The sequence below is a fragment of the Carcharodon carcharias genome, assembly GCF_017639515.1.
Source record: "Carcharodon carcharias isolate sCarCar2 chromosome 27 unlocalized genomic scaffold, sCarCar2.pri SUPER_27_unloc_11, whole genome shotgun sequence".
NCBI lineage: Eukaryota > Metazoa > Chordata > Chondrichthyes > Lamniformes > Lamnidae > Carcharodon > Carcharodon carcharias.
The window spans coordinates 52501-70494 of NW_024470626.1; the positions used below are offsets into that span (position 1 = coordinate 52501).

At 56.0% G+C, this 17994-nt stretch overlaps 1 protein-coding gene across 1 annotated transcript in view; it reads left to right on the forward strand.

Annotated features, from left to right (window-relative positions):
* The window catches only part of LOC121273793 (capping protein, Arp2/3 and myosin-I linker protein 3-like), a gene marked incomplete at its 5' end in the record, with an annotated part of 29312 nt that overhangs the window by 6691 nt on the left and 4627 nt on the right, over window positions 1-17994 (forward strand). Inside the window, 7 exons of the mRNA XM_041180958.1 lie at window positions 238-410; window positions 1387-1474; window positions 3383-3517; window positions 7253-7319; window positions 14345-14547; window positions 14769-14872; window positions 15729-15918. Of these exons, the coding sequence (XP_041036892.1) occupies window positions 238-410; window positions 1387-1474; window positions 3383-3517; window positions 7253-7319; window positions 14345-14547; window positions 14769-14872; window positions 15729-15918 (960 nt within the window). The remainder of the gene's footprint in view (window positions 1-237; window positions 411-1386; window positions 1475-3382; window positions 3518-7252; window positions 7320-14344; window positions 14548-14768; window positions 14873-15728; window positions 15919-17994) is intronic.

The following is a 17994-nucleotide window of genomic DNA, read 5'->3' on the forward strand; positions in this document are numbered from 1 at the left end:
CTCTCTCTCTCCCCTGGCTGTGTTGACCGTCTCTCCCTCTCTCTCTCCCTCCTGGCCGTGTTGACCGTCTCTCTCTCTCTCTCTCCCCTGACCGTGTTGACCGTCTCTCTCTCTCTCTCCCTCCTGACCGTGTTGACCGTCTCTCTCTCTCTCTCCCCTGACCGTGTTGACCGTCTCTCTCTCTCTCTCTCTCTCCCTTGACCGTGTTGACCGTCTCTCTCTCTCTCTCCCCCCTAGATGCTGTTGGACTCGATGTTTTGTCTGACCCGTGAACTTTGTCCCTTGGCCACTCGGAAGGCAGAGGCCAATCAGAAGCTGTGTGGTGTGGCTGACCGCGTGACCATTTCTCGGACGTTTGTCCGTGGAGTCCTGGTTGAGGAAGCTGGCACTGCCATCCACAACAAGCTGAAGTGAGAGGGGGCGCGAGCACTGGGTCAGAGCGGTCACTCAGCGCCTCCGAATGGCAGCCTGACCCCTGACCTCAGAGGGAGGGAGGGATGGGACTTGGTCACTGGCCTTGCTGACATGGTAACAGCCCGTTTTGTCACGGTAACAGCTCGCGTTGTCTCGGTAACAGCCCGTGTTGTCACGGTAACAGCTTGCGTTGTCTCGGTAACAGCCCATGTTGTCTCGGTAACAGCTCGTGTTGTCTCGGTAACAGCCTGTGTTGTCTCGGTAACAGCCTGTGTTGTCTCGGTAACAGCTCGTGTTGCCTCGGTAACGGCCTGTGTTGTCTCGGTAACAGCCTGTGTTGTCTTGGTAACAGCTCGTGTTGTCTCGGTTATGGCCTGTGTTGTCTCGGTAATGGCCTGTGTTGTCTCGGTAATAGCCTGTGTTGTCTCAGTAACAGCTCGTGTTGTCTCGGTAACGGCCTGTGTTGTCTCAGTAACGGCCTGTGTTGTCTCGGTAACGGCCTGTGTTGTCTCGGTAGCGGCTCGCGTTGTCATGGTAACAGCTCGCGTTGTCATGGTAACAGCTCGCGTTGTCACGGTAACAGCTCGCGTTGTCATGGTAACAACCCGCGTTGTCACGGTGAGAGCCCGCATTGTCTTGGTAACAGCCACTGTTGTCCCAGTAACGATCTCATTGTCCCGGTAACGACCTCATTGTCCTGGTAGCAGCCACTTTTGTCCCAGTAACTATTGTCCCGGTAACAGCGATTGTTGTCCCGGTAACGACATCGTTCTCCCGGTAACGACTTTGTTGCTGTGGTAACGACCACCTCGTCCCGGTAACGACCTCGTTGCCATGGTAATGACCACCTCGTCCCGGTAACGACCTCGTTGCCATGGTAATGACCACCTCGTCCCGGTAACGACCTCGTTGCCATGGTAACGACCACCTCGTCCCGGTAATGGTAATGGCTCCATCCTCTTGTTCCCGCAGTGAGGTGATGCTCGCCGTGGTCACATCACTTACAAACTGCATCATGGATGAGATTCTTCAGGAACTTTACCAATCCCACAAAAAACTGGTGAGGGGAGTGAGGGAGAGGGAGCGAGGGTGGGGGAAGGAGTGAAGGAGGGGGTGAGGCAGTGAGGGGCTGGAGGAGCGAGGGAGGGTGTGAGGTGGGAGGGAGAGAGTATGAGGGAGGGAGGGAGTGTGAGGGAGGGAGTGTGAGGGAGGGAGTGTGAGGGAGGGAGGATGAGGGAGTGTGAGGGATGGAGGATGAGGGATTGTGAGGGAGGGAGGGAGTGTGAGGGAGAGAGTGTGAGGGAGTGTGAGGGAGGGAGGATGAGGGAGTGTGAGGGAGGGAGGGAGTGTGAGGGAGGGCGGGAGTGTGAGGGAGGGAGTGTGAGGGAGGGAGGATGAGGGAGTGTGAGGGAGGGAGGGAGTTTGAGGGAGGGAAGGAGTGTGGGGGAGGGAGGGAGTTTGAGGGAGAGAGGGAATGTGAGTGAGGGAGGGAGGGAGTTTGAGGGAGGGAGGGAGTGTGAGGGATAGAGGGAATGTGAGTGAGGGAGGGAGCGTGAGGGAGGGAGGGAGTGTGAGGGAGGGAGGGAGTTTGAGGGAGGGAGGGAGTGTGAGGGAGGGAGGGAGTTTGAGGGAGGGAGGGAGTGTGGGGGAGGGAGGGAGTGTGAGGGAGGGAGTGTGAGGGAGGGAGTGTGAGGGAGGAAGTGTGAGGGAGGGAGTGTGAGGGAGGGAGGGAGTTTGAGGGAGGGAGGGAGTGTGAGGGAGGGAGTGAGGATGAGGGAGTGTGAGGGAGGGAGTTTGAGGGAGGGAGGGAGGATGAGGGAGTGTGAGGGAGGGAGTTTGAGGGAGGGAGGGAGTGTGGGGGAGGGAGTTTGAGAGAGGGAGGGAGTGTGGGGGAAGGAGAGAGTTTGAGGGAGGGAGGGTGTGTGGGGGAGGGATGGAGTGTGAGGGAGGCCGGGAGTGTGGGGGAGGGAGGGAGGATGAGGGAGTGTGAGGGAGGGAGTTTGAGGGAGGGAGGGAGTGTGGGGGAGGGAGGGAGTGTGAGGGAGTGTGGGGGAGGGAGGGAGTGTGAGGGAGGGAGGGAGTGTGGGGGAAGGAGAGAGTTTGAGGGAGGAAGGGTGTGTGGGGGAGGGAGGGAGTGTGAGGGAGGGAGGGAGTGTGGGGGAGGGAGGGAGTGTGAGGGAGGGAGGGTGTGTGGGGGAGGGAGGGAGTGTGAGGGAGGGAGAGAGTGTGGGGGAGGGAGGGAGTGTGAGGGAGGGAGGGTGTGTGGGGGAGGGAGGGAGTGTGAGGGAGGGAGGGAGTGTGGGGGAAGGAGAGAGTTTGAGGGAGGGAGGGAGTGTGGGGGAGGGAGGGAGTGTGGGGGAAGGAGAGAGTTTGAGGGAGGGAGGGAGTGTGAGGGAGGGAGGGAGTGTGGGGGAGGGAGGGAGTGTGAGGGAGGGAGGGTGTGTGGGGGAAGGAGAGAGTTTGAGGGAGGGAGGGAGTGTGAGGGAGGGAGGGAGTGTGGGGGAAGGAGAGAGTTTGAGGGAGGAGGGAGTGTGGGGGAGGGAGGGAGTGTGGGGGAAGGAGAGAGTTTGAGGGAGGGAGGGAGTGTGAGGGAGGGAGGGAGTGTGGGGGAGGGAGGGAGTGTGAGGGAGGGAGGGAGTGTGAGGGAGGGAGGGAGTGTGGGGGAAGGAGAGAGTTTGAGGGAGGGAGGGAGTGTGAGGGAGGGAGGGAGTGTGGGGGAGGGAGGGAGTGTGAGGGAGGGAGGGTGTGTGGGGGAGGGAGGGAGTGTGAGGGAGGGAGGGAGTGTGGGGGAGGGAGGGAGGGAGGGTGAGGGAGTGAGGGAATGTGGGGGAGGTAGGGCGTGTGTTGGAGGGAGGGGGGATGAGAGAGGGAGTGTGAGGGAGGGAGGGAGTGTGGGAGAGGGAGAGAGTTTGGGGGAGGGAGACACAGGAGGGACAGTTCCCCCTCTCACCATCCCTCTTGTACACAGGCTCGGCACATCCTTCACCTGCAGCGACTGGCGGAACAGGACTCACTAACCCTGGAACTGCTCCGTGACAAACAATCCCGGAATCAGGAGAAGGAACCGGAGGAAGCAACAGATGATGAGCTCTCCACCAGCATAGTAAGATTCACCAATCACTCCAAACAGGTCAGGTACGGGGTAAACCTCCCTCTACACCGTGCTGTACCTGTCCTGGGAGTGTTTGATGGGGACGGTGTAGAGGGAGCTTTCCTCTGTATCTAACCCCGTGCTGTACCTGTCCTGGGAGTGTTTGATGGGGACACAGCATGTTTTTGTGCTAAACACTGTGTTGCCTATTCTCGACTTGGTCGTGTGCAATGAGACAGAATTAATTATTGACCTCATAGTGAAGGAGCCTCTTGGTAGCAGCGATCATAACATGATTGAGTTCCACGTTCAGTTTGAGGGTGAGATGCGTGGGCCTAACATTAGTGATTTAAACTGAAGTCAAGGCCATTGCAAGGATATGAAGGCAGAGTTGGCTGAAGTGAATTGGGAAATTGGGCTGAATAGTATGACAGGAGAGATGCAACCGCAGACATTTCAAGGAGATATTTCAGAACACTCAGCCAGGGTCCTGTCCAGAGAGAGAGAGAGAGAGAGGCTCTAGGAGAAGGGTGCATCATCTGTGGCTAACTAAGGAAGTTAAAGTCAGCATCACATTGAAAGAAAAAGTACATCAAAGGTTACTAAGCAAAATAAGAACTCATGGATTCAAAATGGGCTTAGTTGTAGGAGGCAGAGGGTGATGACAGAAGGATGCTTTAGTGACTGGAATCCAGTGTCCAGTGGCGTACCACAGGGATCAGTGCTTGGGCCCCAGCTATTCACTATACATATGAATGACTTGGCTTAGTTGTAGGAGGCAGAGGGTGATGACAGAAGGATGCTTTAGTGACTGGAAGCCAGTGTCCAGTGGTGTACCACAGGGATCTGTGCTGGGTCCCCTATTATTCGTCAGTTATATAAACAACATAGATGACTATGTTGGGGGTAGGATTAGTAAGTTTGCGGATGACACAAAGCTTGGCCGGGTGGTTAACAGTGAGGCTGAGTGTCTTGGGCTACAGCAAGATATAGACGGGATGGTCAAATGGGTAGACAAGTGGCAGATGGAATTTAACCCTGAAAAGTGTGAGGTGATACACTTTGGAAGGAGTAATTGGACAAGGAAGTGTTCAATGAACAGCATGGCACTAGGAAGTTCTGGGGAACAAAGGGACCTTGGCGTGTGTGTGTCCATAGATCTCTGAAGGCGGAGGGGCATGTTAGTGGGCTGGTGAAAAAGGCACAGGGGACACTTGCTTTTATCAATCGAGGCATAGATTACAAAAGTAGGGAGGTGATGTTGGAGTTGTCTAGAACCTTAGTGAGGCCACAGCTGGAGTACTGTGTGCAGTTCTGGGCACCACATTATAGGAAGGATGTGATTGCACTGGATGGGGCGCAGAGGAGATACACCAGGATGTTGCCTGGGGATGAAACATTTAAGTGATGAAGAGAGGTTTGGATAGACTTGGGTTGTTTTGGTTGGAGCAGAGAAGACTGAGGGGCGACCTGATCGAGGGGTACAAGATGATGAGGGGCATGGACAGGGTGGGTAGGGAGCAGCTGTTCCCCTTAGTTGAAGGGTCAGTCACGAGGGGGACACAAGTTCAAGGTGAGGGGGGCAGGAGGTTTGCGGGGGGGATGTGAGGAGAAACTTTTTTACCCAGAGGGTGGTGAGGGTCTGGAATGCGCTGCCTGGGAGGGTGGTGGAGGGCGGGTTACCCTCACATCCTTTAAAAAGTACCTGGATGAGCACTCGGCACCTCATAACGTTCGAGGCTGTGGGGGCCAAGTGCTGGTCAGTGGGGTTAGGGAGGTAGGTCAGGGGTTTCTCACGGTGTCGGGTGCAGACTGGATGGGCCGAAGGGCCTCCTCTGCACCCTGTGATTCAATGATTCTGGTGTCGGGGGTGACCTGTTAACCTGGGTAGACGAATGGCTCTCTAACAGGAAGCAGCGAGCACTTACAAATGGGTTAGTTTTCTGGGCTAGTCAAGTGTAACAAGTGGAGTGCCAGAGGGATCAGCGCTGGGGCCTCAACTACGTTCGATCTACATCCACGGCTTGGATGAGGGGACCCGAACGGGCGGCCGCTAGACTTGTCGATGCCACAGAGATGGGCAGGAAGGTATGTGGTGGAGAAGAACCGGGATGGTAGACGGGTTAAGTGAATGGGCACAACATTGGCGGAAGGAGTATAACGTGGGAAAATTTAAATCCACACTGGCAGGAGAGGGATGGGAAAACAGGGGATGTTACTTAAATGGAGAGAGAGAGAGAGAGACCATGAGACCATAAGACATGGGAGCGGAAATGAGGCCATTCAGCCCATCGAGTCTGCTCCCCCATTCAATCATGGCTGATAAGTCTCTCAACCCCCCCATTCTCCCACCTTCTCCCCGTAACCTTTGATCCCCCTTACCAATCGAGAACCTATCTATCTCGTTCTTAAATACACTCAATGACCCGGCCTCCACCGCCTCCTGTGGTAATGAATTCCATCGATTCACCACTCTCTGGCTAAAGAAGTTTCTCCTCATCTCTGTTCTAAAAGGTCTTCCCTTTACTCTGAGGCTGTGCCCCTCGGGTCCTAGTCTCTCCTACTCATGGAAACATCTTCCCCCACGTCCCACTCTATCCAGGCCTTTCAGTATTCTGTAAGTTTCAATCAGATCCCCCCCCACCCCTCATCCTTCTAAACTCCATCGAGTATAGACCCAGAGTCCTCAAACGTTCCTCATATGTTAAAGCCTTTTCGTTCCTGGGATCGTTCTTCGTGAACCTCCTCTGGACCCCTCTCCAGGGCCAGAACATCCTTCCCTGAGATACATGGGGCCCCGAATCGCTCACAATATTCTAAATGTGGTCTGACCAGAGCCTTATATAAAGCTGGAGCGGCACATCCATCCCTGCTCTTATATTCCGATCCTCTCGAAATAAAAGCCAACATTGCATTTGCCTCCTTAACTACCGACTCAACCCGCGAGTCAACCTCAAGAGAACCCTGGACTGGGGACTCCCGAGTCCCTTTGCGCTCCAGATTTCTGAACTCTCTCCCCCATTAAGAAAAATCGTCTGTGCCTCTAGTGCAAGCTGCAGAACTCTGTGGTGGGGAGGGACCTGGTGGTCCTGGTTGATGAGTCAGGAGATTGGGGAGGTAAAAACGGAGTGTTATTGCAAGGTGGGGGTATAAAAGCGGGGACGTTTTGCCACAGTTGGTGAGAGCACATCTGGGAGCCCCGTGTACAGTTTAAGTCTCCTTCCTTAAGGAAGGACCTCGCTGTGTTAGAAGAGGTTCGGAGAATGTTCCCTGGGACGGAGTGGGTCTGTCTCATGAGGAGGGGGTTGAGCAGAACGACAGGGGGATCTTATCAAGGTGAGGGGGGGTGGGGGGGTGGTGTTGTTGGTGCTGGACAGGGGGGAGGTTGAGACGACATTTCCACCCCCTCCCTCGTGGGGGTAGGGGGGGAGTCTAGAACGAGGCGGGGGTGGTGGGGTGGTGACACGGTTTGAGAATGAAGTGGTGGAGGAGGTGGGGGGGTCTCCCTGTCGGAGACGCAGACGAGGAGGGGATTCCCTCTCTCGGAGGGTGGTCGGTCTGTGGAGCTCTCTCTCCCTCCCCCAGAGAGGGAGAGCGGGTGGAGGAGCAGGCTCGAGAGGGGCTGAATGGCCTCCTCCTGCTTCCCTCTTCGTTACAGTCGTGAGGAGGGAGCGAGGCAGTTCTGGTCACACACACACACACACACACACACACGGCTGATGAAATGTGGTGTTTCTAACATTCCAGGATACACTGGCGATACGGAGACAGACAGTTCACAGCCGGAAGATCAGACCCGTCTCTACCTTCCTCAGTGAGTGCAACGTTCCCTCCCTCCCCCAACGTCCCTCCCTCTGCCTCTGTCTCCCTCTGCCGCTCTGTCTCTCTCTCTCTCTGTGTCCCATTCACTCCGTCTCCCTCTCTCTGGATCTCTCCCTTTGTCCCTCATTCTTGGTCTCCCTGCCTCTCTCTGCCCTTATCTCTCTCTCTCTCTGTCTCTCTCTGTCTCTCTCTCTCTCTCTGTCTCTCTCTCTCTCTCTCTGTCTCTCTCTGTCTCTCTCTCTCTGTCTCTCTCTGTCTCTCTCTATCCCTCGCTCTCTCTGTCTGCCTCACACGGAATCTCTCCCTTTGCCACTCTCTCTCTCTCTCTCTGTCTCCTCTCTCTTTTGTCCCTCTTTCTCTGACTGCCTCCATCTCTCTCTCTCTCTTCCTCCATCTCTCTCTCTCTCCGCCTCTCTCTGTCTTTCTCTCTCTCTTCCTCCATCCCTCTCTCTCCGCCTCTCTCTCTTTCTCTCTCTCTCTTCCTCCATCTCTCTCTCCGCCTCTCTCTGTCTTTCTCGCTTTTCTCTTTCTACCCCTCTCTCTCTCTGTCTCCCTCTCGCCGCATCTCTCTCTTCGTTTGTCTCTCTCTCTCTCTCTCTCTCTGTCTCCCTTCTCTTTCTCTGAGTCTGTCTCCATCTCTCTCTGTATTTGCTCTCTCTTTGCCTCTTTCTCTGCCTCTCTGCCCCCTCTCTCTTTTTGTCTCTTTCTCTCTCTTTCTCCAACTCTGTCTCCATCTCTCTGTTTCCATCTCTCTCTCTGTCTCTCCCTCTCTCTCTCTCTCTCTTTCTCTCTCTCTCTGTCTCCTTTCTCTTTCTCTGACTCTGTCTCCATCTCTCTGTCTCTCTCCCTCTCTCTCTGTCTCTCTCCCTCTCTCTTTGTCTCTCTCTCTTTGTCTCTCTCTCTCTCTGTGTCTCTAACTTTTTGTCTCTGTCTCTCTCTTTCTCCGACTCTGTCTCCATCTCTCTGTTTCCATCTCTCTCTGTCCTTCTCTCTCCTTTTGCCTCTTCCTCTCTCTTTGTCTCTCCCTCTCTCTTTCTCTCTGTCTCTCTCTCTCTGTCTCTCTCTTTGTCTCTCTCTTTTTCTCTCCCTCTCTCTCTCTCTGTGTCTCTCTCCCTTTGCCTCTCCCTCTCTCCTTGTCTCTCCCTCTCTTTCTTTCTCTCTGTCTCTCTCTCTCTCTCTCTCCCTGTGTGTGTCTCTCTCTTTGTCTCTCTCTTTTTCTCTCTCTCTCCCTACCTCTACCTCTCTTCCTCTCCCCCTTCCTTTCTCTCTTTCTACCTCTCTCCTTCCCTGGCTCGCAATCTCTCTCTCTCTCGCTCCTTCACCTCCACCCCCGTCCGCTTCTCCCTCCTCTCTCTCTCTCTCTCTCTCTCTCTCTCCCTGTGACCCTCTGCACGCTCTACTCTCCCATACTCCCTGCATACGTCCCCTCTCTCCTGTGGACGAACCGTCTCCACGCTCACACACACTCTACGCTGTGCGTTTCTCCCCCCCCCCACAGGTGAGAGCGAGCTGGAGTGTGAGGGAGGGAAGAGACTGGGAGAGAGTTTGGGGGTCCACCACCAGGAGGGACAGTTCCCCCTCTCACCATCCCTCTCCCCACACAGGCTCGCACATCCTTCACCGCCGAGACCCGCGGAACAGGATCACTAACCTGGAACTGCTACGTGACAAACAATCCCGGTCAGGAGAGGAACCGGAGGATAGGCAACAGGATGATGAGCTCTCCACCAGCATAGTAAGATTCACCAATCACTCCAAACAGGTCAGGTACGGGGCAACCTTCCCCTCTGAGAATTGTTTTGGGGACAGCTTTTCCTCTGTATCTAACCCCGTGCTGTACCTGTCCTGGGAGTGTTTGATGGGGACACAGCATGTTTTTGTGCTAAACACTGTGTTGCCTATTCTCGACTTGGTCGTGTGCAATGAGACAGAATTAATTATTGACCTCATAGTGAAGGAGCCTCTTGGTAGCAGCGATCATAACATGATTGAGTTCCACGTTCAGTTTGAGGGTGAGATGCGTGGGCCTAACATTAGTGATTTAAACTGAAGTCAAGGCCATTGCAAGGATATGAAGGCAGAGTTGGCTGAAGTGAATTGGGAAATTGGGCTGAATAGTATGACAGGAGAGATGCAACCGCAGACATTTCAAGGAGATATTTCAGAACACTCAGCCAGGGTCCTGTCCAGAGAGAGAGAGAGAGAGAGGCTCTAGGAGAAGGGTGCATCATCTGTGGCTAACTAAGGAAGTTAAAGTCAGCATCACATTGAAAGAAAAAGTACATCAAAGGTTACTAAGCAAAATAAGAACTCATGGATTCAAAATGGGCTTAGTTGTAGGAGGCAGAGGGTGATGACAGAAGGATGCTTTAGTGACTGGAATCCAGTGTCCAGTGGCGTACCACAGGGATCAGTGCTTGGGCCCCAGCTATTCACTATACATATGAATGACTTGGCTTAGTTGTAGGAGGCAGAGGGTGATGACAGAAGGATGCTTTAGTGACTGGAAGCCAGTGTCCAGTGGTGTACCACAGGGATCTGTGCTGGGTCCCCTATTATTCGTCAGTTATATAAACGACATAGATGACTATGTTGGGGGTAGGATTAGTAAGTTTGCGGATGACACAAAGCTTGGCCGGGTGGTTAACAGTGAGGCTGAGTGTCTTGGGCTACAGCAAGATATAGACGGGATGGTCAAATGGGTAGACAAGTGGCAGATGGAATTTAACCCTGAAAAGTGTGAGGTGATACACTTTGGAAGGAGTAATTGGACAAGGAAGTGTTCAATGAACAGCATGGCACTAGGAAGTTCTGGGGAACAAAGGGACCTTGGCGTGTGTGTGTCCATAGATCTCTGAAGGCGGAGGGGCATGTTAGTGGGCTGGTGAAAAAGGCACAGGGGACACTTGCTTTTATCAATCGAGGCATAGATTACAAAAGTAGGGAGGTGATGTTGGAGTTGTCTAGAACCTTAGGTGAGGCCACAGCTGGAGTACTGTGTGCAGTTCTGGGCACCACATTATAGGAAGGATGTGATTGCACTGGATGGGGCGCAGAGGAGATACACCAGGATGTTGCCTGGGGATGAAACATTTAAGTGATGAAGAGAGGTTTGGATAGACTTGGGTTGTTTTGGTTGGAGCAGAGAAGACTGAGGGGCGACCTGATCGAGGGGTACAAGATGATGAGGGGCATGGACAGGGTGGGTAGGGAGCAGCTGTTCCCCTTAGTTGAAGGGTCAGTCACGAGGGGGACACAAGTTCAAGGTGAGGGGGGCAGGAGGTTTGCGGGGGGGATGTGAGGAGAAACTTTTTTACCCAGAGGGTGGTGAGGGTCTGGAATGCGCTGCCTGGGAGGGTGGTGGAGGGCGGGTTACCCTCACATCCTTTAAAAAGTACCTGGATGAGCACTCGGCACCTCATAACGTTCGAGGCTGTGGGGGCCAAGTGCTGGTCAGTGGGGTTAGGGAGGTAGGTCAGGGGTTTCTCACGGTGTCGGGTGCAGACTGGATGGGCCGAAGGGCCTCCTCTGCACCCTGTGATTCAATGATTCTGGTGTCGGGGGTGACCTGTTAACCTGGGTAGACGAATGGCTCTCTAACAGGAAGCAGCGAGCACTTACAAATGGGTTAGTTTTCTGGGCTAGTCAAGTGTAACAAGTGGAGTGCCAGAGGGATCAGCGCTGGGGCCTCAACTACGTTCGATCTACATCCACGGCTTGGATGAGGGGACCCGAACGGGCGGCCGCTAGACTTGTCGATGCCACAGAGATGGGCAGGAAGGTATGTGGTGGAGAAGAACCGGGATGGTAGACGGGTTAAGTGAATGGGCACAACATTGGCGGAAGGAGTATAACGTGGGAAAATTTAAATCCACACTGGCAGGAGAGGGATGGGAAAACAGGGGATGTTACTTAAATGGAGAGAGAGAGAGAGAGACCATGAGACCATAAGACATGGGAGCGGAAATGAGGCCATTCAGCCCATCGAGTCTGCTCCCCCATTCAATCATGGCTGATAAGTCTCTCAACCCCCCCATTCTCCCACCTTCTCCCCGTAACCTTTGATCCCCCTTACCAATCGAGAACCTATCTATCTCGTTCTTAAATACACTCAATGACCCGGCCTCCACCGCCTCCTGTGGTAATGAATTCCATCGATTCACCACTCTCTGGCTAAAGAAGTTTCTCCTCATCTCTGTTCTAAAAGGTCTTCCCTTTACTCTGAGGCTGTGCCCCTCGGGTCCTAGTCTCTCCTACTCATGGAAACATCTTCCCCCACGTCCCACTCTATCCAGGCCTTTCAGTATTCTGTAAGTTTCAATCAGATCCCCCCCCACCCCTCATCCTTCTAAACTCCATCGAGTATAGACCCAGAGTCCTCAAACGTTCCTCATATGTTAAAGCCTTTTCGTTCCTGGGATCGTTCTTCGTGAACCTCCTCTGGACCCCTCTCCAGGGCCAGAACATCCTTCCCTGAGATACATGGGGCCCCGAATCGCTCACAATATTCTAAATGTGGTCTGACCAGAGCCTTATATAAAGCTGGAGCGGCACATCCATCCCTGCTCTTATATTCCGATCCTCTCGAAATAAAAGCCAACATTGCATTTGCCTCCTTAACTACCGACTCAACCCGCGAGTCAACCTCAAGAGAACCCTGGACTGGGGACTCCCGAGTCCCTTTGCGCTCCAGATTTCTGAACTCTCTCCCCCATTAAGAAAAATCGTCTGTGCCTCTAGTGCAAGCTGCAGAACTCTGTGGTGGGGAGGGACCTGGTGGTCCTGGTTGATGAGTCAGGAGATTGGGAGGTAAAAACGGAGTGTTATTGCAAGGTGGGGGTATAAAAGCGGGGACGTTTTGCCACAGTTGGTGAGAGCACATCTGGGAGCCCCGTGTACAGTTTAAGTCTCCTTCCTTAAGGAAGGACCTCGCTGTGTTAGAAGAGGTTCGGAGAATGTTCCCTGGGACGGAGTGGGTCTGTCTCATGAGGAGGGGGTTGAGCAGAACGACAGGGGGATCTTATCAAGGTGAGGGGGGGTGGGGGGGGTGGTGTTGTTGGTGCTGGACAGGGGGGAGGTTGAGACGACATTTCCACCCCCTCCCTCGTGGGGGTAGGGGGGGAGTCTAGAACGAGGCGGGGGTGGTGGGGTGGTGACACGGTTTGAGAATGAAGTGGTGGAGGAGGTGGGGGGGTCTCCCTGTCGGAGACGCAGACGAGGAGGGGATTCCCTCTCTCGGAGGGTGGTCGGTCTGTGGAGCTCTCTCTCCCTCCCCCAGAGAGGGAGAGCGGGTGGAGGAGCAGGCTCGAGAGGGGCTGAATGGCCTCCTCCTGCTTCCCTCTTCGTTACAGTCGTGAGGAGGGAGCGAGGCAGTTCTGGTCACACACACACACACACACACACACACGGCTGATGAAATGTGGTGTTTCTAACATTCCAGGATACACTGGCGATACGGAGACAGACAGTTCACAGCCGGAAGATCAGACCCGTCTCTACCTTCCTCAGTGAGTGCAACGTTCCCTCCCTCCCCCAACGTCCCTCCCTCTGCCTCTGTCTCCCTCTGCCGCTCTGTCTCTCTCTCTCTCTGTGTCCCATTCACTCCGTCTCCCTCTCTCTGGATCTCTCCCTTTGTCCCTCATTCTTGGTCTCCCTGCCTCTCTCTGCCCTTATCTCTCTCTCTCTCTGTCTCTCTCTGTCTCTCTCTCTCTCTCTGTCTCTCTCTCTCTCTCTCTGTCTCTCTCTGTCTCTCTCTCTCTGTCTCTCTCTGTCTCTCTCTATCCCTCGCTCTCTCTGTCTGCCTCACACGGAATCTCTCCCTTTGCCACTCTCTCTCTCTCTCTCTGTCTCCTCTCTCTTTTGTCCCTCTTTCTCTGACTGCCTCCATCTCTCTCTCTCTCTTCCTCCATCTCTCTCTCTCTCCGCCTCTCTCTGTCTTTCTCTCTCTCTTCCTCCATCCCTCTCTCTCCGCCTCTCTCTCTTTCTCTCTCTCTCTTCCTCCATCTCTCTCTCCGCCTCTCTCTGTCTTTCTCGCTTTTCTCTTTCTACCCCTCTCTCTCTCTGTCTCCCTCTCGCCGCATCTCTCTCTTCGTTTGTCTCTCTCTCTCTCTCTCTCTCTGTCTCCCTTCTCTTTCTCTGAGTCTGTCTCCATCTCTCTCTGTATTTGCTCTCTCTTTGCCTCTTTCTCTGCCTCTCTGCCCCCTCTCTCTTTTTGTCTCTTTCTCTCTCTTTCTCCAACTCTGTCTCCATCTCTCTGTTTCCATCTCTCTCTCTGTCTCTCCCTCTCTCTCTCTCTCTCTTTCTCTCTCTCTCTGTCTCCTTTCTCTTTCTCTGACTCTGTCTCCATCTCTCTGTCTCTCTCCCTCTCTCTCTGTCTCTCTCCCTCTCTCTTTGTCTCTCTCTCTTGTCTCTCTCTCTCTCTCTGTGTCTCTAACTTTTTGTCTCTGTCTCTCTCTTTCTCCGACTCTGTCTCCATCTCTCTGTTTCCATCTCTCTCTGTCCTTCTCTCTCCTTTTGCCTCTTCCTCTCTCTTTGTCTCTCCCTCTCTCTTTCTCTCTGTCTCTCTCTCTCTGTCTCTCTCTTTGTCTCTCTCTTTTTCTCTCCCTCTCTCTCTCTCTGTGTCTCTCTCCCTTTGCCTCTCCCTCTCTCCTTGTCTCTCCCTCTCTTTCTTTCTCTCTGTCTCTCTCTCTCTCTCTCTGTGTGTGTCTCTCTCTTTGTCTCTCTCTTTTTCTCTCTCTCTCCCTACCTCTACCTCTCTTCCTCTCCCCCTTCCTTTCTCTCTTTCTACCTCTCTCCTTCCCTGGCTCGCAATCTCTCTCTCTCGCGCTCCTTCACCTCCACCCCCGTCCGCTTCTCCCTCCTCTCTCTCTCTCTCTCTCTCTCTCTCTCTCTCTCCCTGTGACCCTCTGCACGCTCTACTCTCCCATACTCCCTGCATACGTCCCCTCTCTCCTGTGGACGAACCGTCTCCACGCTCACACACACTCTACGCTGTGCGTTTCTCCCCCCCCCCCACAGGTGTCAGCGAGCTGGAGTTGGACAGGATGACTGAAGATGACTCTGTCTCGGGCAGACTCTCCACGTCCACCACCAGCAGTCAGCAGTCCCACTCCCTTGAGACCCTCGCCGATCTCCCCACGGAGGGCAGGAAACTCGAACATCAGACCAGAGTCCGCCCGAGACCCCGCAGGAACAATCGGCAGCCTCCGACAAAGCTCAACGTGAGTACCGGGCACCAGGTCAGGGGTGGGGGGAACAGGAGGAGGCCATTCAGCCCCTCTCGAGCCTGTGATGCAGGAACAGGAGGAGGCCATTCAGCCCCTCCTCCTCCAGCCTGTCACGCAGGGACAGGAGGAGGGCCGCTCCTCGAGCCTTTCCTAGTCCTTCAGCTGGATCGCCTATTTACGTTAACCCGAAATGTCCTCCATCTGGTCCCTTCTAGAACGTTCCGCTGGTGGAGAAGGGGGAGGAGAACGGCGCGGGTTCGAAACTGGACGAGGGCCTGGAGAATTTTTACAACTGGAAGGTCATCCCCGACAGCGAGGGGTAAGTAGGGCCTCAGACTACCTAGCCCCCCCCGCCAACCCTCCCTCCCTCCCTCCCTCCCTCCCTGTCTGGCCCTCACAACGTGAGGCCAAGTGACGGAACGCTAGGCCGGGATTGAAGCCTGAGGCCTCCCTCCCTCCCTCCCTGTGTGGCCCCCGTGGCATGAGGTCAAGTGACGGAGCACTAGGCCGGGATTGAAGCCTGAGGCCTCCCTCCCTCCCTGTGTGGCCCTCACAGCGTGAGGCCAAGTGATGGAGCACTAGGCCGGGATTGAAGCCTGAGGCCTTCCTCCCTCCCTGTGTGGCCCTCACAGCGTGAGGCCAAGTGATGGAGCACTAGGCCGGGATTGAAGCCTGAGGCCTTCCTCCCTCCCTGTGTGGCCCTCACAGCGTGAGGCCAAGTGATGGAGCGCTAGGCCGGGATTGAAGCCTGAGGCCTTCCTCCCTCCCTGTGTGGCCCTCACAGCGTGAGGCCAAGTGATGGAGCGCTAGGCCGGGATTGAAGCCTGAGGCCTTCCTCCCTCCCTGTGTGGCCCCCGTGGCATGAGGCCAAGTGACGGAGCACTAGGCCGGGATTGAAGCCTGAGGCCTCCCTGTGTGGCCCTCACGGCGTGAGGCCAAGTGACGGAGCACTAGGCCGGGATTGAAGCCTGAGGCCTTCCTCCCTCCCTCCCTGTGTGGCCCTAACAGCATAAGGCTAAGTGATGGAGCACTAGGCCGGGATTGAAGCCTGAGGCCTCCCTGTGTGGCCCTCACGGCGTGAGGCCAAGTGACAGAGCACTAGGCCGGGTTGAAGCCTGAGGCCTTAGTTGACACCCTCTCTCTCTCTCTCTCTCTCTCTCTCTGTCGGTCCCCAGGACACCGCAGGCTGACCCGCAGATGCCAGGCGCCCCCGCCTCGGCCCCAGGGCCCAAGAAGTGGAAGTCTCGGAGGAGGGGGGGCCTCTTCAAGTTCATGAGGGGCCGGTCGGCCCGGGAGGAAAGCGCGCCCGGTCAGCCGGGGCTCAGGCCAGGCTCGAGGGGGAGCGAGGCGGAGGTGGAGGCGGAGGTGGAGGAGGAGGAGGAGGAGGAAGAGGAAGAGGAGGAGGAGGAGGAGGAGGAGGAGGGGGCAGCGCGGAGCCCCGGCCGCGCCTCCGGCCAGCCAGAGGAGGGCCCGAGGGCCAGGGGAGCTCAGCCAGGCCAGATCGCGGCCCGCCCCGTCCAGGGGATCCTCCTCCCGGGGATGGGAGGGTCCAGGCCGCTGTTCAACCAGGTAAGGAATCGCCCTCGTCCCTTGTTTCGGCTTCCGCTCCCCCCCCCACCCCCCACCCGGACTCTCTCGCGCGGACGCACGAAATCAGGAGCAGGAGTAGAGGCCATTCGGCCCTCTCGAGCCCGTTGAACCCGTCTAACTCAGCCTCGGATGCCCTCGATGACGACCCCTCCCCCCACCCCCACCACCCACACTGTGGGGAAGTGAACCCCCAACCCTCGCGAGACGGTCGGAGAGAAAGAGATCTCAGACGGCACAGGAAGAGGTCACCGAATGAGCCCTCCGGCCTAGTGCCATTGCCCCTGCCCTTCCCCCACCCAAACCCCTTCCCCACCACCACCCCCCCCCCCCGCCCCCCACAACAACGCCCGTGGGTCACATGTTGAAGGTAGAGCTCGTGACCTCCGGGATCCAGACTTGCGAGTGACCCGAGCTCTCCGCGCTCCCGCTCTTCCTTAGTCTCCCCCCACCTCTGCTTCTGGTCGCCACTTGTCAACGGGACAACTGGGGTCCGGTCCCCCCCACAACCCCCACCCTGCTCCCCCCCCCAGGCCCTCCTCCCTCCGACCCTTCAGACCCCCCGGACTTACTCGTCTTCCCCCCCCACCACCTCCCCACCACCCCGGCTCCCCCTCCCGATCTCCCTCCCTGGGAGCTGGTGGGATTTTAAGGAAACTGCTCTCAAAGTCTCACAGGTTGTTGTTTCGAAAATGAACCCCACCCGGTTCACTCATTCCCCCCCCACCAACCCCCAACACCCCCCCACCACACCCCCCCCGCCACCTCTCTCGGGGGAGGGAGGGAAATCTGCCCTCCTTACCCGGTCTGGCCCGACACGTGACTCCAGACCAGACACACACACACACACACACACACAGACACACACACAGCGAGGCGGCTGACTCCGATCTGCCCCTTTGAGATGACCTGAGCGAGACACTCAGTGAGGGGAGATGGGGGAGGAGGGGGCATTGGGTGGAGGGGGGCAATACATGCCAGCCTTGCCAGCTACCCCCCCCGCCCCCACAACCGCATCCCTCGGAAGGAGAGCCCTCCTCCCTCGGCCCCCTGCGACGTCCCTCGGTAAACCCTCCAGACCCTGTGCCCTGCACGTTAACAGTGATCGCCTGGTTCGGTTCCCTGTGGAGGCCAGGACTGGCAAAGGCAGCTTGTAGGTTTTCAGTTAACTCGTTCGTTTCCTTTATTGCTGCCCGTCTCTGTCTGCCCGTCTCTGTCTGCCCCTCTCTGTCTGCCCGTCTCTGTCTGCCCCTCTCTGTCTGCCCGTCTCTGTCTGCCCGTCTCTGTCTGCCCCTCTCTGTCTGCCCGTCTCTGTCTGCCCGTCTCTGTCTGCCCCTCTCTGTCTGCCCGTCTCTGTCTGCCCGTCTCTGTCTGCCCCTCTCTGTCTGCCCGTCTCTGTCTGCCCCTCTCTGTCTGCCCGTCTCTGTCTGCCCCTCCCTGTCTGCCCCTCCCTGTCTGCCCCTCCCTGTCTGCCCCTCTCTGTCTGCCCGTCTCTGTCTGCCCGTCTCTGTCTGCCCCACTCTGTCTGCCCGTCTCTGTCTACCTGTCACTGCCTGTCTCTGCCTGCCTCTCTGTCCCTCCGTCTGTCTCCCACCCTCTGTCTCTCTGTCCCTCTGTCTGTCTCTGTCTGTCTCTGTCTCTCTTTCTGTCTCTCTGTCTGTCTCTCTGTCTGTCTCTGTCTCTCTGTCTCTTTCTGTCTCTCTGTCTCTGTTTGTCTCTGACTGTCTCTGTCTCTCTGTCTGTCTCTGTCTCTCTGTCTCTCTGTCTCTGTCTGTCTGTCTCTCTGTCTCTGTCTCTCTGTCTGTCTCTGTCTCTCTGTCTGTCTCTCTCTCTCTGTCTCTGACTGTCTCTGTC